At 35.1% G+C, this 27278-nt stretch overlaps 1 protein-coding gene and 1 pseudogene across 1 annotated transcript; one reads left to right on the top strand and one right to left on the bottom strand.

Annotated features, from left to right (window-relative positions):
- The first annotated feature begins 103 nt into the window (after window positions 1–103).
- On the top strand, window positions 104–10782 carry LOC149749011 (olfactory receptor 13C4-like; annotated as a pseudogene).
- An 8032-nt stretch (window positions 10783–18814) lies between these two features.
- On the bottom strand, window positions 18815–20310 carry LOC111188024 (olfactory receptor 13F1). The gene is given in 3 exon segments (XM_022600209.2): window positions 18815–19884; window positions 19886–20109; window positions 20112–20310. Coding segments are annotated over 3 exon segments (939 nt in total). The 5' UTR covers window positions 20161–20310; the 3' UTR covers window positions 18815–19218.
- Between the last annotated feature and the right edge of the window lie 6968 nt (window positions 20311–27278).

The raw sequence follows: 27278 nt of genomic DNA, 5'->3' as shown, positions 1-27278 counted from the left end.
TTTCTATTTCACTCTAGAATAATGCCTATCCAAGACATTTGTTACATTTGTTGTTATTTGGCAGTGAAAATGTTTTATGTAGGTATTCCTTTGACATCCTGAAAGCTGGGACATGGATAGAATAAATAAGACATTTGTGAAAGAATTCATTCTTCTGGGACTCTCTGGTTACCCCGAACTTGAAATTATTTTCTTTGCTCTAATTCTAGTTATGTACCTACTGATTCTAATTAGCAATCATGTTCTGATCATAGCAAGCATCTGATTCCCGTCTTCACACTCTCATGTACTTCTTCCTGCACAACCTCTCTTTTCTGGATATCTGCTATACATCCTCCTCTGTTCCCTCAACTTTGGTGAGCTTAATCTCAAAGAAAAGGAATATTTCCTTCTCTGGATGTGCAGTGCAAATGTTCTTAGGATTTGCAATGGGGTCAGCAGAGTGTTTCTTCCTTGGCATGATGGCTTTTGACTGCTACGTGGCCATCTGTAACCCTCTGAGATACTCCGTCATCATGAGCAAGGTGGTGTATGTACTGATGGCTTCTGTGTCATGGCTGTCTGGCAGAATCAACTCAATTGTGCAAACATCTCTTGCCATGAGATTGCCTTTCTGTGGTAATAATATTATGTAATAATATTATCAGTCATTTCTTATGTGAGATACTGGCTGTTCTCAAGCTAGCTTATGCTGATATATCCCTCAATATTGTTACCCTAGCAGTGTCAAATATGGCTTTCCTGGTTCTTCCCCTGCTGGCCATTTATTTTCTCCTATATGTTCATCCTCTACACCATCTTGAGAATGAACTCAGCCACAGGGAGATGCAAGGCCTTTTCCACCTGTTCAGTGCATTTGATGGTGATAATTATGTTTTATGGTACCATCTTCTTTATGTATGCCAAACCGAAGTCTCAAGACTTCCTTGGACAAGACAATTTGCAAGCTAGAGAAGGACTTGTTTCCATGTTTTATGGGGTAGTGACCCCAATGCTAAATCCTATAGTCTATAGCTTGAGAGACAAGGATGTAAAAGCTGCTGTAAATATTTGCTGAGTCAGAAATCTGTGAACCAATAAGACCAAGGGGAAATGTGGGTGTGTAGTATATAAAGACTAGACATGGCATCATTGGGCAATCATTGACAACCTTCTTTGGGGAAAGCAAATTTATATATAGAGATTTTTATTCTTTGTTTCCACTATCTCAGCTACAATCCCTGAGAACAGTAGTCTGCTACAGACTCAGATTCCAATAGATTCTGATCCATATTTCACAGAGGCAGTCACTTTAGAATCTTATCCCTGGTGATATCTGAAATGAGTGTTTTTGGTGTACTGTCTGGCAACACAGTGGAAAATATCACACATACTCTTCAGAAATAGTGAGGTAGGAGTATAAATTCTGTTCCATCACAAACCACTTAATATTGGGAAAGTTATTCACTTTTTCTAAAATGTAGTTCTCGTATTTGAAAAAAGAGAGTAATTAAACACTGCTCTCAGTGTTATTGTAAAGACTGAGTAAGTTGTACAAAACACTAGGCATAGTGCCAATTCATATTAATTCCCTTTGTAGAGGATGTTGTTTGACTTTTTCTGTTGACCCAGAATTTAAGTATTGAAGTGGAGACTCCAAACTGAAGATAAAATGACACCAAGTAGCACTTTTTATTTTTTAAGCTACCAATTGTTAGAGTCAGGCATCTCTCCATTGTCTTCCTACTGGTATCAACCACCACTCTTCCTTGCCTCCTCTCCCCACATATCTATATAAAGTAAACATCAAGAAGGGGGAAGGTAGAATCAAAGGAGATTTGTACATCATGGGAAGTGCTCAGTGAATGGTGGGAAGTGTTTCACTACTGTTCCTATGAAAGAGTAGGAAGACTGTTCTTATCCAAGACAAGTAAGGTAGTGCTGCAAAACCTGTTGAGGTTTTGGGTGTCTACAAAGAAGAACTGACATCTGGCTTGATGAATGGAGGCTTGCTGAGCTTTTTCTCTCTAGGCTGTAGACTAGCAGAAGAGCTGCTCTAGAAGAGGGCTGGGGGATGGGTGTCTTAGGGCTGAAAATAACCAGAAGGTTTTTAGTTTGCCTGAAATATTTCTTTTGACTCTGAAAATCTGAAATTTGTGACTGGGGAGAGAAATTCATTTCATTTTATACTCCAGTGAGTTGAAACTCCTCAGTAAACCTATTATAGGCTTTTTGGATGGTTGGTTTGTTTTTTTTTCACTTTGTGTAGATTATTTTTCCATGGCTGAGCACAGCATATCATTGGTCCATATCACCAGCCATTGTGACAGCTGATTTCAGCCTTATGCTACTACCTAAATTTTCTCTTCCCTGTTGGTTTTGGAGCCATAGTATGACCCCAGACCTCCTACCTGAGAACTGTACTCCTTGCCAATCTACATCCTTGGGTAAATCCATGTTTTTGATCTATGTGATCTGGTCACTAAAATCCTGCTGCCTGTCTTCTGTCTCACCTGGGTCGGAGTGTTGTCACTGCAGCAAACCTCTAACTGTGGGTCCTCTCCTCTGGCTTGTATCACAGTGGGTGCTGCTTTTGGTTCTATGTAGACAGGCATGTACCAAACCCTTTAGGTGAGGCTTTTTAACTTCTCCTTACTCACTGGGATGAGCCCTACATTTCAGTCTGATCCAAGTTTGATTCTTTTCAAACTTTGACCTATGCTACCAAGGTTTTAGCACATGTCTGTATGTTCATGGTTCTACTTCTAGAACCATGGTCCCAGCCAATTCATTAACACCTTAATTTTTTCCCCCCGCAAAGCAAAGGGTGCTAGCATCTCATATGCATGTTTATATCAAACTGAATGCTTTATTTACAGAAATTGATTAAAATTATTCTTTCTGTTGCTATATAAAAAGTTGGCACTATGTTACTTCTATTTTGACAAGTTCTGCTCATGTTGATGAATGCCCAGAAAATTAACAGTTTTAAAACTAATCTGCCCTCCCAAGAAATTGAGAAATCTCAAAAAGATTGTTACATGTATTATTTTGTGATAAATAATAGATATTTTAGAAATTCAAAAAACTGTGGAAGACTATGAAGAAGAAAATATTGTTACCACTGTTGCTACCTCCTACAGGTGACCACCATTAACATTTTTATTATTTATCTTATTAATTTGGAGTTTAAAATTAATCATTTTAATGTTGACTTATTTTGGTGCACTGTGGTACATTTGAAGTTGCTATTTTGAAAGTTTTTTTAATGTGTGTAGAACTCATTAGGTTTCACAGAATAAATTTACTACATAGAAAATGAATTTACTATAGCAGGTGATATGATTTTTTAATTTCTCTTATTAAATTATATGTCCCTCCCCCAATTCATATTACCTGCTGTCAGTGTCACTGTACATGTTTCCTCAAACTTTTGCAGCTCTCGTCTGTGTGTGCATGTGTGTGTATACATATATAAACTTTTAATTTTGGAAAATTTCAAATAACCATAAGAAGAAAGCTATATAATGAAACCTCATATACCAACCACTCAGTTTTAAGAATTGCTAGCTCATTGTTTCACCGATATCTATACCTACTCACTCCCTTTTTCCAGATTTTTAAGCAAGTATTGGATATATATGTGTGTGTAAATAATTTTTATTTTGAAATAAGTTCAGACTTATAGAAAAGTTGCAAGAATCATAGAAAGAATTTTCTTTAAGCCTTAACCCAGAATCTTCAGATATTATATCTTACCACATTTGCCTTATCATTTCTTTATATATATTTGTAAGTATATTAATATATATGTAGAGAGAGAGCTGTTTGACAGTAAGGTACAGATATTATATCTCTTTACCCCTAAATATTTCACTCTGTCTTTCTTAAAAGCAAAGACTTTTTTCTTTTTTACCATAAACAGAATATAATTATTGACATGAAGAAACAATACTATTTAATTTAGCAGTCAGCAAAAAATGACCCTGGGCCTTGGCTTGCTACCTATATTTGTGTGGTCCATGAGCTAGGAATGATGTCTACATTTTTAAACTGTTGAAAAAATTAAAAGAAAAATAATACTTAATGGTACCTGAAAATTATTGGAATATCAAACTTGAATGTCCATAAAATTTTTAAAGACCTTTTATTTGGTGATAATTATAGACCCATAGAAAATTACAAAAATAGTATATAGAGTATCATGTTCCCTTCACTCCACTTCCCCCAATTTTGATACCTTATATTATAGAAGTACAATATCAAAACCACAAAATTGACATTGGTTCAATACTTTTAACTATATTACAAAACATATTCAGTTTTCACCATTTTCCATGTATTCATATGTGTGTGTGTGTGTGTAGTTCTATGCAATTTTATCCTATGTACAAGTTCTTGCAACCATCACCATAATCGAAATATATACCTGTTCCATAACTACCAGGAAACTCCCCTTTTGCTACCCTGTGATGGTTAATTTTATGTGTCAGTTTTGCTAGGCTATGGTACCCCATTGTACATCAAACATCAGTCTAGATGTTGCTGTGAAGGTAGTTTTTAGATGTGATTGACATATAAATCAGTAGACTTTGAGTAGAACAGATCACCCTCCGTAATGTGGGTGGACCTCATAGAGTCAGTTGACAGCCTTAAGAGAAGACTGAAGTCCTCAGAAATGGAAGGAATTCTGCCTCCAGACTGTCTTCAGACTTAAGACTGCAAGGTTGACTCTTGCCAGAATTTCCAGCCTGCCAGCCTTCCCTGTAGATTTTAGAATTGCCAGCCCTGACAATCGCATGAGCCAATTCCTTAAAATCCATCTCTCCCTCTCCCTACCACCCCCTCTTACTTTCACTGACTCTCTTTATCTATCTATCTCTCTATCTATCTATCTATCTATCTATCTATCTATACACATCCTTTTGGTTTTGTTTCTCTGCAGAACCCTGATGAATATATACCCCTTTATATTTGCACCCTTACTTGAGCCTGTTCCCTGGTAAATGCTAAGTTTCTCTTCTCCTTCTCAGTAGTCATAAATAAAGTTTGAATTGAACATAGCATGCTCATTTATTTACATAGTGTCTATCACTGCTTTCATGCTACAATGGCAGAGTTGAGGAGTTGTGACAGGGACAATATGGCCTCCAAAGCCTAACGTGTTTACTATATATTGCTATATAAAACCATGAATTCATACTGATACCTCAAATTCAATGCAACACTAGTAGTTGGACTCTGTCTTCCCTTTTTTATATCTGTATCTTCTACCTCTAGCAGTGAGATACTTGCAGGGAAAAAGAGTGCTGAGGAAATAAAAATCACCAGTGAATATAAGCCAAGAAATTACCAGAGATCACATAGGCCTGGGGACCATTTTATTTCTTTCCAGTCATAGTAGAGACCATGCCTTTGGGGTATGGCATGTTCAATGGAGTGCCACAGGGGTAACATCTTGTGGGGCTAAAGTATCCTTATAATAAGGGCTATTTTAGATTTGTCTTTAAAACTGTTTTTAAAAGTCTAGAAAAGATGAAGCTAATCTACAAGTAACTTAACTGGCTACCAGAACAAAGTAAAACATTCTAACATCCTTTAAAGGAATATGACAAAACCCAGCACTCAACAAAGTCAATTGCACAATATCTGGCATCCAATAAAAAATTCAAGTTATGCAAAGAAGCTAGCTAACATAACCTAGAAAAAATTCAATCAATAGAAAGAGACCGAGAAATGGTAGAGATAATGGAATTAGAGGACAAGGAACTTAAGTGGGCTATCATAAATATAATAAATGTGCTAGATTTAAAGGAAAACAGGAATATAATGTGGAGGAAAATGAAAAAAAAAAAAAGACCAAGCACCATTTCAAGAGGTAAAACAAATAGTGCCTTAAATTTTTAGTGGGTGGGGTTAATAGAGCAGAAGCTGCAGAAGAAATGATCAGTGAGCCTGAAGACATAGCCATAGAAAATATCCTAAATGAACCACAAAAACTGAAAGGACTTAATACAAGGTGAACAGAGACTCAGTAACCTGTGGAAAATATCAGACAATCTAACATACATGTATTTTTAAGTCTCAGAGGGAGAAGAAAGAAAGAGGAGAACAGAAAAACTATTTGAAGAGATAATGACTGAACATTTCCCAAACTTTATGGAAACTATAAATCCAAAGACCCAAGAACCTCAGGATGACAAAGCAGGAATATGTGAAGAAAATCTTAACAAAAAACATCATCACATTGCTGAAAACCAGTGTTACTCAAAAAAATGTAAAGCAGCCAGGGGGAAAAACACACAATAAGTATAGGGGAATAAAAATAAAAAAATAATGCAGACGTCCTGTCATAATTTATGCAAATCAGAAATCAACAGAATGATATCTTTAGAGTGGTAAAAGGAAAAAAAGTCTGTAAACCAGAATTCAATATTCGGTAAAAACATCTTTCAAAATAAAGCTGAAATACTTTTTCAGAAAAGATGTAAGCATGTTATATCTTTTTCCATCTTTATAGTTTTAATCTATCTGCATCTCTATGTGAAAGTGGGTTTTGGGGGACAGTTTTTTACTCCAGTATGACAATCACTGTCATTTAATTGCTATGTTTAGAATATTTAAATTAAGTGTACTTATTATTTATTATAATTTAGTTATACGTGGAATTGGTCTACCACATTTCTATCTCATTTTCTTTGTTTCCTTCTTGCTCTTTTTCCTACATTGTTTTGGATCATTTTTATATTTTTGTAGGATTCCATTTTATTTTTATTGTTACCTTATTACCTATGCCTCTCAATTTATAGTTTTTGTTGGTTGCTCTAGAGGCTGAAGTTTACATTTTAAATTTATGACACTCTATGGTCTAATAATTTTTTTTTTTTACCATTTCATGTATAATGTTTGAAGGTTAAAATGGTATACTGTCATTTCCCCTCTCAATTTTGGTGCTATTTTTGTCATATTTTTACTTCTCTCTCTGTATTTAGACCCCACAATTCTTAGTTATCGCTTTTGTTATGAATGTGTCAAATTAACACTTGTTAAGTGGAACACAGAGTGCCAGATGGTGAGCCATGGTTCAACAAAAGACCACAAGAGAAATGGAAACAGAGAATTTTACTACTCACAGGTCCTGGATGTCTTGCTCAGTATGCCTTGAGGAGCCACATACGGAGGTCAAGGCAGAGTGTAGAGAAAGAGATAGGACCCAGGCCCATGTGTTTATTAGGGTCCATGGGTGAAGTCTTTTGGGGTTCCCAGGCTAAGGCTGGATTGGTCAATTCAAACAAAGAGCTGGGTTTTGGTAAGGCCCAGGAGGGTCTTATCTAAGGGTCATTCAAAGGGAAAGCGCTGGGAGAGAGGGGAGACTATTAATCACAAGGGCTGTTAGGGAAGTTATAACAGGAACTTACATTTGTTTGTGATGCTGCAGGCTGTTACCTAGGGCATGCATTTGAATGAAAGGGGGCTAGTGTCAGTTTAATGTCCCTGCAGGCTACTTGGCCAAGCAAAATGGAAACCAAGGCAGCAAACAATGGAGTAGCTGAGCTAAACTCAACACTTCTGCTTTAAATAGTCAATTATTTTTATTTTTTTTAACATCTTTATTGGAGTATAATTGCTTTACAATTTGTGTTAGTTTCTGCTGTATAACAAAGTGAATCAGCTATATATATATATATATATATATACACACACACATATATGCATATATATATATACACACACATATATACATATATATATCCCCCTATCTCCTCCCTCTTGCATCTCTCTCCCACCCTCCCTATCTCACCCCTCTAGGTGGTCACAAAGCACTGAGCTGATCTCCCTGTGTGATGCAGCTGCTTCCCACTAGCTAGCTATTTTACATTTGGTAGTATATATATGTCAATACGACTCTCTCACTTCGTCCCAGCTTACCCTTCCCCCTCCCCGTGTCCTCAAGTCCATTCTGTAGTCTGCATCTTTATTCCTGTCCTGCCCCTAGGTTCTTCAGAACCTTTTTTTTTTTTTAGATTCCATATATATTTTAAAGAAATATAAAACCATGAGAAAAAAATTCTATTTTGTTTACTCACATATTTACCATTTTCAACACTCTCCATTCTCTTGTGCTGATTTATGTTTTCATATGATGTCATTTTCTGTCCACTGGAAAAACTATTTTGTTACGTGTAGTTCTACTTTTGGTAATTCCTTTCAGCTTTTGTCCAAAAAAATTCCTTATTTTACTTTCATTTTTTAAAGAATATTTTTGCTATACATAGAAATTGGTTAAGAGATTTATTTTTCTTTCAGCACCTTAAAGACATTGTTGCATTTCTTGTGGGTTGCATTACTTCTACCATGATGTATGCCATCAATATTATCTTTAATCCTCTAGATATAATGTTTCCCTTATTTGGCTATTTTAAAGATTTTCTTTTTAGTACTGATTTTCACCAATTTAACTGGGATGTGATATAGCTATTCGTATGTGTGTATTTGCCTGTGTGTGTTTTTTCTGTGTGTGGTGTTTATATTATTTGCAGTTTTGTGAACTTCTTGTATCTGTGGGTTTCTTTGAATTTGGAAAAAATTTGGCCATTATTTCTTTCCATTCTTTGAGTTCTCCTACTCTCTCTTCTCAGCTACTGAGATGCCAATTCTATGTATGTTGAATTGCTTGATATTTCCCATGTGTCACAGAAGCTCTGTTCATTATTTTTTTTCAGTTTTCTTTTCCCTTTATGCTTCATTTTGAATAGTTCATTGCTATGTCTTCAAGTTCACTTATATTTTCATCTGCACTCTATAATATGCCATTCATCCTATATAGTAATACTTCTGTTTTACAAATTGCATATTCTAGTTCCAGAAGTTATATTTTAAAAATAACTTTTATCTTCATTATGTTCTTCCTTTTCTCTAAATTGTGGGTAATTTGTAATAATTCATCTACTAATTTCATCATTTCTATCATTTCTCAAACTGTTTCTTTTGAATGAATGGCTTTTATTTTTTCCTGGTTATGGGCCAGATTGTCCTGACGTTTTGCTTTTTTTTTTGTTATTTTGGCTTGTATGCTAGTCATTTTGAACTTAATCTCATTGAGTGCTGGATTTGGGGGTCTCCTATTAAAGTGTGTTGCATGTATTCTGGCAGGCAGTTACTTGCAGATTACCTTGACACCTTTGAGACAAGTTTTTAAGCTTTATGAGGGTATATCTAGATTTGCGTTTACCCTAGATCAATGGATGTGATTTACTTTGGAGCTGTTAATAATTTTGCCTCTGAGGGGACATTAAGCAATGTCTGGATAAAGTTTTGGTGGTCACAACCTGCGGTGGGAGGAGCACTGCTACTGAAATTAATTGGGTTGAAACCAGGGATGTTGCTAAACACCCTACAATGCACAGGACATACCTCCGTAGCAAAGAATTATTCAGCCCAAAGTGTCAATTGTCCTGCACTTGAGAATCCCTGTCCTAGAGTTAGTTTAGCCCTACTGCTAGCTAACAATTCACAGGTCTCTAAATGCTCTGGATGTTCAATGAAGATATTTTACTCTTGTTGCTTGGGACTCAGATGTCTCTCAAACCTTTGTGAGCTTTGGGAATGGTTTGGTTTATAGCCTCCCATTGGTTCTTCTTTGCCTGAACTCATGTTATTTCACTGTTCTGCATGTGTGCTTTAGTGTTCAGCAGCCAATTTGATGGAACCCCTCTGATGGTACCTGGAGCTATTTCTTTGCTTATATTTTTAATCTCCAGAACTCTGCCCTGTAAAGCAGCTGCTTCAGCCCCTTTAACTCTTTTCTGACTTTGCTCAATTTAGTGAGACCACTGTGATCTGTTTGGGATCCTCCTCCATAAACCAGTCTAAAAAATAATACTAAATTGGCTTTAATTCTAGTCTCTTCTTCCAGAGGTCACTGTCCTGCCTTGCTTGTTCAGTATCTAAAAACCGTTTTTTCATCTACTTTGTCCAATTTTCTAAAAAGTTCATGGTGAGACTGCAAGCATGGCTGTAGTTAACTTATTATTGTCAAAGGCATATGTTCCCTCTTAGCTTTTCTGGTTGTATAATTTTTCACTTTTTCAGAACATATACTATTCTGGCATCTTCATTCTCACCTATATTTTATTCTTAGACTTATAATTAAATATTTTAAATGCTCACTGCTTATCCTTTTGCCCAAGTTTCCCCATTCATCTTTTGTTTCAATAGAGATTATCCTCTCATCAACTCTAAAAGGGGATTATGCATACAGCATTCCTTGGGTCTTACGTGTTTAAAACCATTTTCAATATCATGGATATTTGAAGGACAGCTTGACTAGATATAAATTACTTGGTATGCATTTTCTTTCTTGAGTGTTTTGAAAATGCAACTCCACTGTCTGATCTTTTTCAGAAATCTAATGTTGGACTAATTCGTTTGCCCTTATAAGATGTTAACCATTTTGTTATAAATATTTTGTATTTTAAACTCCAGTAGCTTTACTGAGATACCTATCAGAGTTGATTATGCTGAGCTTATTTTTTCCCAGCACCTGGTAGACACTTTCAGTACTTTATTTACAAAAAGTTTTTCTAGACTTAAGTTTTAAATATTAATTATATTTTATTGTTTTATTTCTTTTTTAGAGACTCAAATTTTATTTATTTGTAAAAATAACAGTATTTCTTCTTTGCCTCTGTTTCATTGGATAGATTTTCTTGATCTTATTTTCATTTTGTTGAGTGCTTCCCTTTCTTCAGTGCCCTTATTAAATTTCATTCTAATCTATTTTACCTTGGCTACCTTTATTTTAGTCTTCTATTTAGTCTTTAAGATGGCTTTGTCTTTTACTTATTATTTTCTGAGTTCAACCAATTTTCTTTTCATTTTTTCCTGATACATTAGTTGAACAATTTCTTTTTAATTTTTGAATTTCTGATTCAGGTGTTTTCCTCAAATGCTTGTTTGAGGATACTGGTATTGATTTTTAGTGTTGTTTTACAGTTTTAATTTTCTTCTTCCCTTCTCCTCCTCCTTCTCCTCCTCCCCTCCCCTCCCCCTCCCCCTCCTCCTCCCCCTCCCCCTCCCCTTCCTTCTTTTTCTTCTTCTTCTCCTTCTCCTCCTCCTCCTCCTCCTCCTCCTTCTTCTTCTTCTTCTTCTTCTTTCTTCTTTCTTCTTCTTCTCCTCCTCCTCCTCCTTCTTCCTCTTCCTCTTCCTCTCCTTCTCCTTCTTCTTCTTCTTCTTCAGGATGAAGGGCAGAAGTTTCCATCAGCTGAGGCATTTTGTTTCTCATTTTCTATTTCATTTTATAATAGTTTTGAATATAGTCTACTTTCATTATTTATTTCATAATTTGGATTTGTTTATATGACCTGTAGGTCAAGAGTGTCCTCATCTGTCTGTGTTTTGAAGTAGAATTTCCTTAAATAATTGCTTTGACTCCCTCTTCCCCTTCCCTTTCTGCAGAAATAGAGAGAACCTTATAACAGCATTAGCTTGCTAAAGCCACTTTACCCTTGTCCTGAGGGCTCTCTGGCCCTCCTTGTCTTTTTTTCTCCTTTATCTTATCTAAATAGGAAAGAATTGTAGGCCCTCCGATATTTTAGAACACTTTTTTAAACTATTTATTTTATTTATTTATTTATTTGGTTGTGCCAGGTCTTAATTGCTGCTCGTGGGCTCTTTAGTTGTGGCTCGCAGCTCCTTAGTTGTGGCATGCGAACTCTTTGTTGTGGCAAGCATGTGGGATCTACTTCCCTGACCAGGGATTGAACCCAGGCCCCCTGCATTGGGAACATGGAGTCTTAACCACTGCACTGCCACGGAAGTCCCTATTTTAAAACATTTTTATTTAGCATGACCCCAATTTTCCTTTTTGCTTCTTTGCTCTTTCACTTCTAAATCTCCAAAGATGACTCTTTCTTCCTTTTCATTTACTTTTTACCCCAAATCCATGACTTTAGAAGACAGTCACCTCAACTCATACACACTTTTGTGTCCCACCTGTACTCAGGGCTGTGTTTTGGTTTTAGGTCAATCTTAAACTTGCTGCTTGTATCCCCCTTCTCTTTTCCATGCTAGTCTTTGCTCTGTGAAAAGAGTCAGTGAGAAAATGAGAGATGCTACGATTTAGTGTTAAATTTTGTGCTTATCGGTACTTCAAAGTTGGTCATGTTCTGTCTTCTGGTTTTGTGGGTTTGAATAGCTTTACTTGTTCTTCTGTTGTTCTGTATTGTTTTTGGACGATATGTAAAGAAATGTGGATTTAAGCAACTGCCATTATCATCAGTTACCCATAAGTTTACATGCATTTTTAATTGATTAAAATAACATTTCATTTCTGAATTTATTAGTGTTTAATTGCATAAGAGTGAAACTAACCATATTTTCATGTATGAATTTTCTATTCTATATCTCAGTTTGTGATTTTTCCTTATTATTTGATTATCCATTTTCTAATTGGGTTTCAGTTGGAAATTGTGCAAAGTAAATGAATTGGAAATTCTTTTTATTTTTATAAGAATTCTTTCTATATTAAGTTATCACTACTACATATAAATTACAGGTTTTTGATATTTCAATATCTTTAATATGCTTTTAATATTTTATGTTTATTATGTTATTTGACTTTTTGGTGATAATTTCTAAGCAATTTTTATTTATAGAGAAGCTATTAATCTTATATATTATTATTAAGTAGCCAGGTAACTAATTGAACATTTTTACTACTTATAATAGTCTTTTTGGTTGATTCTATTTTCTTTTTAAAAAATGGCTACTAGTACTGATAATTTTCTCTTCTACTCCTATACTTATACTCCTAAGTTTGTATTTCATGTATTTGCATAAGCTGGATTATTCATAATTAATGCTAAATAACAACAGTTTTAGAAGCTACCCTTTTCTTGACTCTGACTTTCACAGGAATGATTCATGTGTTTTAACATGGAGTGTGATATGACTTGGCTTAAAAATATATTTTTTATTATTAAAAAATCTTCCATTGCAACAAGATTTTCAAATTAGCTAGGGCATTCATAATATTAATAACATTTTTATAACATTTTCTCCTCTTTTTTTAATTTTATTTTTTCTTGAATTATAGTTGATTTATAATGTGTTAGTTTCAGGTGTACAGCAAAATGATTCAGTTTTTTATATATATATATATATGTGTATGTGTGTGTGTGTGTGTGTGTGTGTGTGTGTATATATTCTTTTTTAGATTCTTTTCCCTTACAGGTTATTACAAAATATTGAGTATAGTTCCCTGTGCTATACAGTAGGTCCTTGTTGGTTATCTGTTTTATACGTAGTAGTATGTATAAGTTAAACCCAAACTCCTAATTTATCCTTCCCCTCTTTCCCCTTTGGTAACCATAAGTTTGTTTTCTATGTCTGTGGGTCTATTTCTGCTTTGTATATAAGTTCATTTGCATAATTGTTTTTAGATTCCACATATAAGTGATATCATATGATATTTGTCTTTTGTCTGGCTTACTTCACTTAATATGATAATCTCTATGTCCATCCATGTTGCTACAAATAGCATTATTTCATTCTTTTTTATGGCTGAGTAATATTCCATTATATATATATATGTGTGTGTGTGTGTGTGTGTGTATATATATACACACCACATCTTCTTTATCCATTCATCTGTCAATGGACATTTAGGTTGCTTCCATGTCCTGGCTATTGTAAATAGTGCTGCAATGAACATTGGGGTGCATGTATTGTTTAGAATTATGGTTTTCTCCGGATATATGCCCAGGAATGGGATTACAGAATCATATGGTAGCTCTATTTTTAATTTTTTAAGGTGCTTCCATACTGCTCTCCATAGTGGCTATACAAATTTACAGTCCCACCAGCATCTTCAGGAATAATCTCCCAGATTGTCCTGAAATTGAACTTGAAGATATCTCCTTCTTATACCAGTAGTTTTAAATATGTTAATTATTAAAAAGTATAAAAACACAAAATCTAACTAATTATTTTAAGGAAAAATGTACAGAAGAAATAAAGCTAAGGAAAGTGGAAGAAATTAAAGGCTTCTGTTTAAAATGGCATTTATTCAAGACATTTTGAGCAATTGATTAAGTTTTATTTTTCATGTCTTCTGATATAAGGGCTAAGAAGGGCAAAATAAGTACATACATCTCAATAATTACTTTAAATATAAATAAACTAAATGCTCCAATCAAATGACATAGAGTGGCTGAATGTATAAGAATGTATACACCCATGTGTATGTGTGTGTGTGTGTGTGTGTGTATATATATATACACACACACACACACACACACATATATGTACTGCCTACAAGAGACTCACTTCAGATCTAAAGACACACACAGATTGAAAGTGAGGGGATGGAAAAGTGTTATTCCATACAAATGGAAACAAAAAGAAAGCTGGGGTAGCAATACTCATGTCAGACAAATAGACTTTAAACAAAGACTGTAACAAGAGGTAAAGAGGTACGTTATATAATGATCAAGGGACCAATCCAACACGAAGTTATAAACAATTGTGAATATATGTGCACGCAACATAGAAGCACCTAAATACATAAAGCAAATATTAACAAACATAAAGGAAGAAATTGACAGTAACACAATACTAGTAGGGGACATTAACACCCCACTTACATCAGTGCAAAGACCATTCAGAGAGAAAATCAATAAGGAAATGCTGGCTTAATGACACATTAAAGCAGATAACCTTAATAGGTATATATAGAGCATTCCATACAAAAGCAGCAGAATACACATTCCTTTTAAGTGCACATAAAACATTCTCAGGGTAGATCACATACTCGGCCAAAAACCAAGTTTCGATAAATTTTAAAAGATTGAAATTATATCAAGCATCTTTTTAACCACAACAATATGAACCTAGAAACTAACTACAAGGAAAAAAACCTGCAAAAACACAAACAGGTGGAGTCTAAACAATGTATTACTAAACAACCAATGAATCACTGAAGAAATCAAAGATAAGTTAAAAACAAAATACCTGGAGACAAATGAAAATGAAAACACAACGATCCAAAATAAATGGGACATGGCAAAAGCAGTTCTGAGAGAGACATTTATAGAGGTACAAGCCTGCCTCAAGAAACAAGAAAAATCTCAAATAAAAATCTATTCTTTCATCTAAAGGAAACAGAAAATGAAGAACAAACAAAACTCAATATTTATTATTTCCATTGTAGTAGCAGAAATAATAAATATCAGAAAAGAAATAAATGAAATAGACTAAAAAAAAGGAAATATCAATGAAACTAAAAGCTACTTTTTTGAAGAGATAAATAAAATTGATAAACCCTTAGCCAGACTCATCCAGAAAAAAAGAGAGAGGGACCAGTACAATAAAATCAGAAATGAAAGAGGAGAAGTTACAGCTGACACCACAGAAATACAAAGGATCATAAGAGATTCCTATGAACAATTGTACATCAATAAAATGGACAACCTAGAAGAAATGGATAAATTCCTAAAAATGTACAATCTCCAAGACTGAATCAGGAATAAATAGAAAATATGAAGAGAACAATTACCAGTAATGAAATTGAATCAGTAATTAAAAACTCCCAACAAACAAAAGTTCAGGGTCAGATGGCTTCACAGGAGAATTCTACCAAACATTTAAAGAAGAGTTAACACCTATCCTTCTCAAACTATTCCAAAAAATTGAAAAGGAAAGAATGCTTCCAAACTCATCCTGTGAGGCCAACATCACCCGGATACCAAAACCAGACAAAGATATCACAAAAATAGAAAATTACAGGCCAGTATAACTCATTAACATAGATGCAAAAAATTTCAACAAAATATTAGAAAACTGAATTGAGCAGTGTATTAAAAGGATCATATAATACGATCAAGTGGGATTTATCCCAGGGATGCAAGGATGGTTCGGTATCCACAAATCAGTCAACATGATACACTACATTAACAAGTTGAAGGAAAAAAAATCACATGATCAACTCAGACTTTGCTTTTCTCACTCTAGCTTCTAGGATCATTCTGTTGTGCTTGTCTTTTACTGATAAGAGGTCTCACTAGAGTGATTTATTAAAAAATAAACTAAGCATATTTAAATGGCCTTTAAATATTTCTTCCTTCTAGTATATATAGAGTGTATTTGTAAATTAAATTGATGAACTTGGTTTTTACTTTTTTCTCTACACAAATGAGAGCTGCAGCAAATAAGATAGAATGAAACCTTGTATTTATCCAGTTCTTCTCTGAACAGAGTCCCAAGGGTTGTGTACTCAAACTTTTCACATTATTAAATGGATTCTCCCTTTCCCTAACACTTTATAACAAAGCTCTGCACATAGTTTTCCTAAATTCTGATCAGTTCTGAGCTGGGATATTCTCATCTCCTTGACATTTAACATATCCCCCCACCCCGATTCTATAAGCATTAAGTACTAGGGTTCAGTCTCTTCCATTTAATGCTCTGAGTCAGAGTTCCCATAATTCTCACATAATAAGAATTGCCAGGTGTTATAAAACATACAGATTAGCATATATCTCCTCTGGAAATTCTGATTTGGATCTAAGTTGAACATTTGCATGATATTTTTAGCAAGCATTCCAGGTGATCCTTATTTTCATGATGATTTTGGAAAGTCTCAGGATAGCTTAAAACAAGTCAAGTAGCACAGATATTAGTATGTTCTCAGATTGTGGGAAATTAGTGAAATGGAAAAAAAAGACCATATCAGAAATCATGTAAAATCTTATTCACCTGAAGAAAAGAAAAGCAGAGATATTTAGAAAAAGGCTTTAATAAGACATTCAGGAATCTCGTGGCATGGTCAAGTTCCCATTTATTGTGTGATTGCAAAGGCAAGCAGAAACAGAAAAGGAAACAGAAAACGTTATGAACCTTTTCATATGAACCTTTGAGTTCATATGACTATATTTGAAAATGGTACTTGGGAGTGGGTCACAGTGAGATGTTCCTTAAGACCTTGAATCAAAGTTGCTCTCTTAGAGTTAAAATATTAAGTTTTCCACAAGGGGTTGAAGTTAACTCATCTGTTGAAATTAATCACCTGTGTGAGTGAACCATCTAAGGATGCTGAATGTAAATATTGCAAAGTGTGAAGTGGATGGTACTGCAGAGAAGCAGGACTGAAATGTGATACAGTTTTGTAAACTGCTTTTCAATGAACTGTTTCCTCTATTGATAAAGAATGTTGTAACAATGGAGGTTGCTCATAATGAAACACAGAATGATAAAGAAGTAATCAAAATACAGTTCAGGATTACATATACAGTTCTATCCTTGGAAGACAGAACAAAACATATTTGGATGATGCAGAAATTTATGCCATCCTGGATCTAGTTGTTTAGACAAGATGACTCTTGCTGAAGCACCTCAAATCTGAGGACCCTCTCTAGGCCTATGATGATTCAGCCAGGCGGGTTAAGAGCCATTTTATTGGGTTTTGCCTCTGGACAGCTGGTTGGCCTCTCAGGCAATAACTAGCTCATCCATATCCCTTTAAAACACGTACAAAGTTGTTGAAGATGATAGCACATGCTCACTGGAGCTGATGAGGCATAAGACTACAGATTTTATTTTTACCCACATAAACAAATAAGATGGATATTTATAGGCTCAATGTTTGTGATTACTTGAAATCAGGTAAATGTTTTGTTGTAAGTGATTGTAGAGATTGGGTGGGTAATAGGGTTAACAGTTCTTCATCCTCTTCAACCAAATAACATCACACCATGGTCGTTGTCGTCTGGTAGTGAAATGGAAGTAAGGACACAAATCAGAATAACTGTTTTGCTTTTATTATGATACAAATCCCCAGTCTCTGCCTTTGGAGAGATTCTGAATTAATAGAACTGTTCATCTAATACCTGAGAAAGAAAAACTTTTCTCATGTATACTAAGGGCACTTGGATTAAGAACACCAGCACAGTTCCTATACATTGAATTCTTTCCTCTGACATGGTTCCTTCTTCAATCCATTCACCCTCAACTGAATCATTCCTTGCAAGTTCTGTCTTGTTCAGAATGGGACCTTCTGTTGTAATTACCTATAATTGTCTCACCTTCTCTAATTCTAAAATTTAAGGGGATTATGTCAATGCTAGCAAGAGTCACCTTCTCATAGAATAAAGCCATCATCCACATATACCCCAAAGACATCTCTCTGATAAAGAGGAAGTAATGTACATGCATTGGCCTCATAGCTCCCCAGCTCCAGTGAGGGTGGAAAAGACAAGGAAAAACTGGTTAATATGCAATATTGGTGTAATTATAATTTATGTAATTTTGCTCACATATGTCAAATATATCCATCAGTCTTTTCGCACAATATGTGTGTACATTAATAAATAATTTCTTTTGCAGTGTAATCTCTACAGGGTAGAAATCTGTTGTTTCTTAGCCATAATTGCTCAATTCAGCATGCTCTAAGAAAAATAAGTAACATGGTGTGTGTTGTGTGTGTGTGTGTGTTGATGAATTCACTTAGACATTCAGAGTACAATATGAGAGTACTTTGACCTTATAACTGTGGATACTTTAAGATCTCCTGAATGCTATTCCTTTACTCCACTTTATATACAGGATTACAACCCACAAATCCTTGTCATGATGTCTTTGAACATACACAGATATTTACCCATCCCCCATACAAACATCCTAAATAAACAAAATCATTCTTGTGGTAGTTTATCAAATCTAACAGATTTCACATTTTAACATTTAGAGTAGGAAAATTTCTAAAATTAATGGTGTCTTGGTTATAAACTGATATACCTCGAACTATATCCACACTTACATAAAAATACTGTTTCTTCATAATTTCAGACATAATTACAAATCATATGAAGATAATATACTAGGCTTAATATCTTACACTCTTGGTATATTAGTTATTGTCATGGTGCTGCTAGAGTTGAACACTTAGATGATATAGCAAATTAAATATGAAAGAAAAGCAATCATCTAATTTTAATGTTATATTAATATTCAGTGAATGCTAAATACTTCTCCAGAAACATGATTCATTCTACCTAAATTATTTATTACTATCAAAAGTTTTATTTACAAGGTAAATCAAGATATTGGACTTAATGTTGAACTCCTATCGAAAATGAGTATTTTCCAGGGTTTGGTTTATTCCAATGACTTTGCAATTTTCTGGATAATGTTGGAGATTATCCAGATGAATGTGCTTGCTCCCATATTATATGAAGATAGAAATTAAAACATTACCAAAGAATTTCTAAACAGCAATTTTTTCAAAGCTGCTTTCACCTCTTTGTTTCGTAGACTATAGATGATAGGATTCAACATGGGGATTAACGCACCATATACCAAAGTCATAAATTTATCTATTTCCTGTGAATCTACAGATGAGGGCTTCAGGTGCATGGAGAGAGCTGTCCCATGGAACAAAACCACCACAGTCAGATGGGCTGCACATGTTGAAAAGGCTTTTCTTTGACCATCCACTGAGCTGATTCTCAGGATGTTGGAGAGGATGAAAGCATAAGAGATACAAATCAAAAGCATCAGCATAGGAACAAGAAGTACGGTGATCACCAGCATGATTAATTGCACCACGGAGGTGTCCACACAAACAAGTTTTAAGACAGCCAGAATTTCACAAGCAAAATGATTGATGACACTACTACCACACAGAGACAGCTGCAATACAGACACTGGTTCCACCAGGGCAGTGAAGCAGCCTGTCACCCAGGAACCAGCTGCAATCTGCACACAAATCCTCTTATTCATGATGATGGGGTATCTCAGGGGGTTGCAGATGGCCACATATCAGTCATATGCCATCATGGACAGGAGCACACACTCAGTGGAGCGCATGGCAAGAGAGAAGTACATCTGAGAGGCACACCCTGAGAATGAGGGTAGTGTTTTTCCCTGAAACAAAGTTTATCAGCATTGGAGGGAAAGCAGAAGAGGTGTACCAGACATCTAAACAAGAGAGGTTGCTGAGGAAGAAGTACATGGGTGTGTATAGGCTGGAATCCAGGATGGTGATGGAGATCAGAATTATATTACCCAGCAAGGTGATCAGGTACATCAGCAAGCACAGCACAAACATGATGACCTCAGCTTTGGGGTAGTAGGAAATCCCAGGAAGACAAAAATTGTTACAGATGTCAAATTTGCCTGGAACATTTTATTATGTCATGGTCATTTGCATATATGCATAGAATGATTAACATTATATATTATATATAAAACATAAGATCCTCTCCCTTTATATTTTCTGGTATTTTTTCTTCACATCAACTTGTAGTCTGTGATTAAATGCTTCTCTAGCTTGGTGATAGCATTAGTAATATGTTTTTGAAGGAATTTGTCATCATCAATAAGGAAAATTTCAATCAGGAAGTCAACAAAGTATCTTCAAGGTGTTATTTTTGCTGCAAGACTTTTTAAGGCAATGTTGGGGAATGGCAAGCTTTATTTCTTAAATATGAGAGACTGAGGAAAGAAAATCTTATGGGGTCTTTCTTTTTCCAAAAGCACATTTGTGACTGATCTATGGTGAAGACATTTGTCTACCTCTGAACCATTGGAATGATTTTCTTCCCCTAGTTGGGTAACAGTCTTCTTACTTAGGAAACTTTTCTGCTTTCCAAGTTCAATATCTTCCGCCATTTGTAGGGTTCTGTCCAAAATAATTTGGGAGATTCAGTTAGTAAAAGAAGACAGATTTCTGCAACCACAGATTAATTAACTGAAAAGCTTGAAAATTTAGACAAAGCCCAGACTTTCCATCTCAAACCCACGAAAATGCTGATATTCTCGTGATGGGACTTATAGCCGAGATTTCCTTCATATGGCCAGAATTGTCCTGACATATGTGCTCCAGAAACATCCTCCAAAGGACCAGCCATTCACACTGTAAGGCAATTTAAGTTTTTTGTTGCTTGTGAAAAGTTTCTAATTCATGCAGCAAATTAAAGTTAGAAATCTTTTGTACAGTATTAAAAATTCTGAAACTCCAGGAACAATCTCCCATAGATCCAATTATAGTCAGTAGCTGATCTGCTCTAATTCTTGTGTTATTCAAACAAGAAATTACCTTTTTCCTGTCTGTGCTGACTTTGGGAAGGGGAACTTTGCTCTTCTCCTAATTGTGTTATTAAATCAGTCAATCTGGTTTTTAATTCTCACTGTTTCCCTCTTTGTTTGACTATGGCAATGTCCTTGCTTTTCTTTCCTTATTTAGACGAGATTCATTGCAGCCATAATACAAATCGTTGACCAAAAGGGAGAAAAGAGGTTGACTGACATCTGACCCAGAGTCCCATTTCCAACTCACTTGTTCAGTTCCTGTAGACCAAGGCTTATATGGCTGGAAGTAAATCATTTATGTTGACCTGATTATGCCTAGGGGGAAGGGTCAGAAGAGAACTGTACTTTAGAGATACACTCACAAAGTTAAGATGGAGGCAGTGGGACTTCCTTGGTGGCGTAGTGGTTAAGAATCCGCCTGCCAATGCAGGGGACATGGGTTTGAGCCCTAGTCTGGAAGCAACTAAGCCGGTGTGCCACAACTACTGAGCCTGCACTCTAGAGCCTGTGAGCCACAACTGCTGAAGCGCGTGCACCTAGAGCCCGTGCTCTGCAACTAGAGAAGCCAATGCAATGAGAAGTCCGCGTACCGCAACAAAGAGTAGTCCCTGCTCGCGGCAACTAGAGAAAGCCCATGCAGCAACAAAGACCCAAGGCAACCAAAAATAAAACATAAATTAATTAATGAATTTAAAAAAAGATGGAGGCAGTGACTAAGACTGAGGAAGAAGGTTGCCGACCTGACTTCCTACTATGTATAAAGCACCAAACCATACTTCTGCTTTGGAATTACCTTGAAGCACACTGAAAAGAAGAGAAATTCAGAACCTCCATGATATTTTCTGTCTGAAAAAGAAATAGCCAAAATTTTAACAAGTTTCCTGATGCTTATGAGTCTGTATTCTTCCCTATCTCCAATAATAGCAATAGCATTTACTCACACACTTAGGCCAGTAATCTAGAAGTAATCCCTGATCCTTTCCCCCCCTCTTATTTCATACCAAGCTCAGAAGGAAGTCTGTCATATCTTCCTGAAAAGTACATCTTAGATTTCCAACTTCTAGTAACGATGGAGTATCTTTTGGCAGAGTAGCTTAGATCAGACTAACTCTCCTGCTACTAACAATTATAAACTCTGAATCAAATATAAAAAACAACTGTTTTATGACACTGGAGAGTGATCAAAAGCAGGCAGAACAGGAGGGAATCCAACCCCTGAAAGATGTGAACCAGACTGAGTGAGATCAACAGGGCACTCCCGAGTCCATATAGCAGATGGTACTCAAGCAGAAAGTAGCAGTCTTGGTCTGAGGAATCAGATTAGCATTTGGGGCTGCCAGAGCAGCTGGAAATGTAGGGATACATCCTGGAAAAGAAGGAGCCATAAAGGAGGAAACTAAACTCTATGCAAAATCTCTCATCAAATCCTTGACTGACCACTGAATTGGGCATGAAGAGAGTGAGGCTTCTTAGAACCCAGGGGAAAGTGACAATTGGAAGGCTAAAGAGTTGAACAGAGATTTTAATAAAAAGTTCACAGCTGGGGAGGCAGAGTTTGGCATTCAAGTCCCACCAAAAAGAAGGGCTTGGTAAATACTTCTAGGTTTCCATTGAAACCCAGGCTGTTTTTCCATGCATTAGACAGGCATATTGGCCCAAATAATGGGTGTGGTCTTAAGTGAGATTTGCAGTTACCTCACACAGAGCATTTAAGTTAAGAAGCATCTTAGTTTATACCCCAGCTATTGTGTAGCATAGGAAATATTCTTCAGGGAGTCATGTATTATAGAAGAATCTATAACCATAGAAGGGTTTATTTACTGTAAGTGATTTTTATCCAGGGACACTCTGGAAAGGGCATTGAATAGATATGGTCAGTTCACTCCCTCAAACATCATTAGTCTCTGCTCAGAAATCCAGTTGGTAAAGGGCCTATACCGGGAAACCTGTCTTTTTTTTCTCTTTCTCCTAAGAGATTCCACCTGGTAAAGAAAGTGAATGCATCACAGCCTAGTTGCTTTAACTCCTTCATCCTTGGGCAGATAGAAAATTCCTGTCATAAGGTTTTTACACTTTACATTAAGTGATTTAATATTCAACATGGAGTGAAAGAAATTGAGGAACCATACTGTAAACACAAGAGCAACGACTATAAATCCTAAAAATAAATTTAGCTTAAAAGCTAATAAAGGAGATACAATGAAATAAAATAATAATAATTTAAGACTTCATTAATCCAAAAATACAGAAATAAAAGAAGACAAGTAAGAAAAATGGAGGGGACAAATAGAAAGCAAATAGAAAGATAATGGATTTAAACCAAAACATATTGATAATTACATTAAATATAAATACTAAAAACTCCAATTGAAAGACAGAGATTGACAGACTGGATATAAAAAAGGAAGATACAACTTTGTTGTTTTAAAAAATACACTTTGGACAAAGATACAGAGAGGTTGAAAGTAGAAGGATGGAGAAAGATATAACAATCAAAGACTAAGTAAAAGCTGGAATGGCTATATTAATTGCAGGCAAATTCACTTCAAGAAATAGAATGTTGCCAGAGATAAATGGTAAGAAGGTCAAAGCATCAAGAAGACATTAAAATAAAAGCTAAATGTATATGTAGCTAATAGCATAGCTTCAAATCTATGAAGCAAAAATCGACACAACTAAAGGGAAAATAGACAAATCTATAATTATATCGGGAAATTTTTAACACCCACCTTCAATAATTGGTAGAGTAAGTAAAGAAGAATTCAGTATGGATTCAGAAAGTTGAAAAATACTATCAAACAAGTTGATTTGTTGACATTTGTAAACACTATTCAACAATTACAGAATATACAGTTTTTTCAAGTGAGTATGGAACATTCACCAAGATAGAGATATGCTGGTTCATAAAACAAATCTCAATAAATTTCAAAACACTGAAAACATACAGAAAATGTTCTCTGACATTTCAACAGAATGAAATTTTAAGCTAATATCAAAATAATAATTAGAAAATTCCAAAATCCTTGTAAATTAAGCAGTACACTGCTAAATAAACAGTGTGTCAAAGAAGGAATCACAAGGGAAACTAAAATATATTTTGAGTTGAATGATCATGGAAATAGAATATGTCAAAATTTGTGGGATGCAGTAAAGCAGTGTTTAGACAGAAAGGAATAGTGTTAAATGATTATAGTAAGATAGAAGAAAAGTTCTTAGTCAGTTATCTAAGATTTCAACTAAGGCAGGAAAAAGAGGACCAAAGTAACTCCAAGTAAGTAGAAGGAAATAATGAAGAGCAGAAACAAATGAATTAGAAAACAACCCACAAAAAGACAGAGAAATGAACAAAGCCAGAAGTTGGCTATTTGAAAAGAATAATGAAATTGGTAAACCTCTAGCTAACTCATTAAGAAAAAAAGGGAAACCACAAACTAAACATTTCAGGAATGAAAGAGGGAATATTACTGCAACAGAGACAGCTTTGCTAGTGAATTTTGTCAATTTAAAGAGTAAACAATCTTACAGAAACATTTATATGAACTCAGAAAAGAGGATAAACTTCCATATATCAGGAGAGAACACCTATAAACCTTTTTTATGAGGCCACCATAATCTGGTACTAGCAAAACCTGACAAGAATATTATGACAAAAGAAAATTATAGACCAATATCACTAGTGCATATAGACTCAATAATTATTAATAAAATCTTAGCAAATAATATCCACCATTATATCAAAAGGGTATTATATCATGAACAAGTGGGTGTTATACAAGAAAGGAAAGATCAGTTTAATATTTGAATATCAACCAATTAATTTTATCACATTAACAGAATAGAGAGAAAAAATTCTTATGACCATGTCTATAAATGCAAATTTAAAAATTTACGAAAATTCAAACCCTATTTATGATAAAATACTCTCTGTAAACTAGTAGTAGAAGGATACTTTCATAAGGACATCAGCAATATAGTAAAATAGGAGTTTCCAGAGCTTGTCGCCTCACAGAAACATCAGTTTGAACAACTATCCACAAATGAAAGTACCTTCACGAGAGCAAAGGATTCCAAGTGAGAGATTAAAGATGGGTAAAGACTTCCGGGTTTTCGTTGAAACCCAGCGCAAAAATAAGGAAAGACCCATTAAAGAGGGTAAAACAATAGTTTTGCATTACCCATGTCATCCTCCCAAGCCCGAGCAGTGCAGTTCATAGAGAGACTCCTACTTCATGGAGGAAGAAGAGTGTAGTGTGTACCCTACTTCGTCATGAACCCCAGCACCAGCCTCACCCCCAGTGAACCCTGGCACCATGCTAGCACCTGTAATCCCAGGCTTGCCCTTTCATATCTAGGCTCCTGGCTGCCACAGTGCCAGTCCAGACCCGAAGGCCCCAGGGTGCAGGTCAGCCCCCGTGGACCCAGGCTCAATGCCTGCCTCAGTGACACAGCTTCCAGGCCTGCACCAGGGTTAGGTTGGCACCTGCAGCCCCAGGATCCAGACCAGCCCCTGCTAATAACTTCAATAGATGCAGAAAAATGTATTTGACAAAATTCAACACACTTCTGATAAAACTTTTGACAAATTATAAGAAATATACCTCAACATAGTGAAGGCCATATATGACAAACCCACAACTAACTTCATATTCACAGATGAAAAGCTGAAAGGTTTTCCTCCAAGATCAGAAACAAGACAAGGGTTCCCACTCTTGCCACTTCTATTCAATATAGTACTGGAAGTCTTAGCCAAAGTAATTAGACAAGAATAAGAAATAAAAGGCATCCAAATTGGAAAGGAAGAAGTAAAATTGTCTGTGCTTGCAGATGACATTTTCTTATATATAGAAAACCTTAAAGCCTCCAGCAAAAAAGCAGAATTAATAAACAAATTCACTAGAGTTGCAAGATACAAAAATCTACATACAAAAATCAGTTGCATTTCTATACACTAACAATGATCATGAAAAGATATTCAACTTTCTGTTGAATTCATAGGATAATTGAATAGAATGATGCCAGGGGCTCAAGATTAGAGAAAAATGCAGAGATGTTGGTCAAATGGTACAAAGTTTCAGTTATGCAGGAAGAATAAGTTCTGGAGGTCTAATTACAGCATGGTGAATATAGTTAATAAATACTATATTTTATACTTGAAATTTGCTAAGAGAGTAGATCTTAAATGTTTACTCCACATACACACAAAAATAACTATATGAGGGATGGATATGTTAATTAACTTGATTGTGATAATTTCACAATGTATACACATTTCAAAACGTCACATTGTACATTATAAATATATATACCTTTTATTTGTCAATTTTACCTATATAAAGCTGGAAACAAATAAATATAGTACCTAACAACAACAACAACAACAAAGGGTACTTGCAAAGCATAATGAAGGACATCTGTGGAAAACTTCAGCTAATATCAAACATAATGAAAGAAGAGCTGAAATTTTTAATTTTGAAAATCATGATATTTGAAATTTTCTTTTAATACATGTTGATGTTTTGGGATCCTATCTAAGAAACGTTTGTCTTCCCCAGGGTAAAAATGATATTCTGTGTGCCCCACAAGAAGTTTTATAGATTGAATATTTATGTTTAGTTCTATTATTTACCTCAAATAGATTGTTGTATATGGTGTATATACTTGTTCCAGCATTATTTATTGAAAAAACTATCCTTTCCCCATTGAATTACCTTGGCATCTTTGTTGAAAATCAATTGATCATATATGTGTGTTTCTTTCTGTACATCTTTATTCTGTTCATTGATTTATTTGTCTTTCTTTATGTCAGTACTGCAATGACTTGATTATTATAGATTTATATTGAGTTTAATGATGAGGTAGTGTAAATCCTCCAACTTGATTCATCTTTTTCAAGATTGTTTTGGCTCTTCCAGGTCCTTTACATTTCCATATCAGCTTAGAATCTTCTTGTCAGTTTCTCCAAAGTTTCTGTCTGGATTTTGAATGGGATAACATTAGTCTGTAAACTGACTTGGGAAGAAATGATATCTAAATAACATTGAGTCTTCTAATCCATGACAAGTTATCTCTATAATAGGTCTTCCTCAGTTTCTCTCTACAATGCTTTGTAGCTTTCACTATAAAAGTCTTATACATCTTCTTTTAATTTTCTCTCAGTTGTTTTATATTTTTAATGTATTACAAATGATGTTTTAAAATATATTTTCCAATTG

The sequence above is a fragment of the Delphinapterus leucas genome, chromosome 6 (genome assembly GCF_059928025.1).
Source record: "Delphinapterus leucas isolate spDelLeu-1000000601 "Yukka" chromosome 6, BTC_Dleu_Yukka2, whole genome shotgun sequence".
NCBI lineage: Eukaryota > Metazoa > Chordata > Mammalia > Artiodactyla > Monodontidae > Delphinapterus > Delphinapterus leucas.
This window is presented reverse-complemented; position numbering and strand designations above follow the sequence as displayed.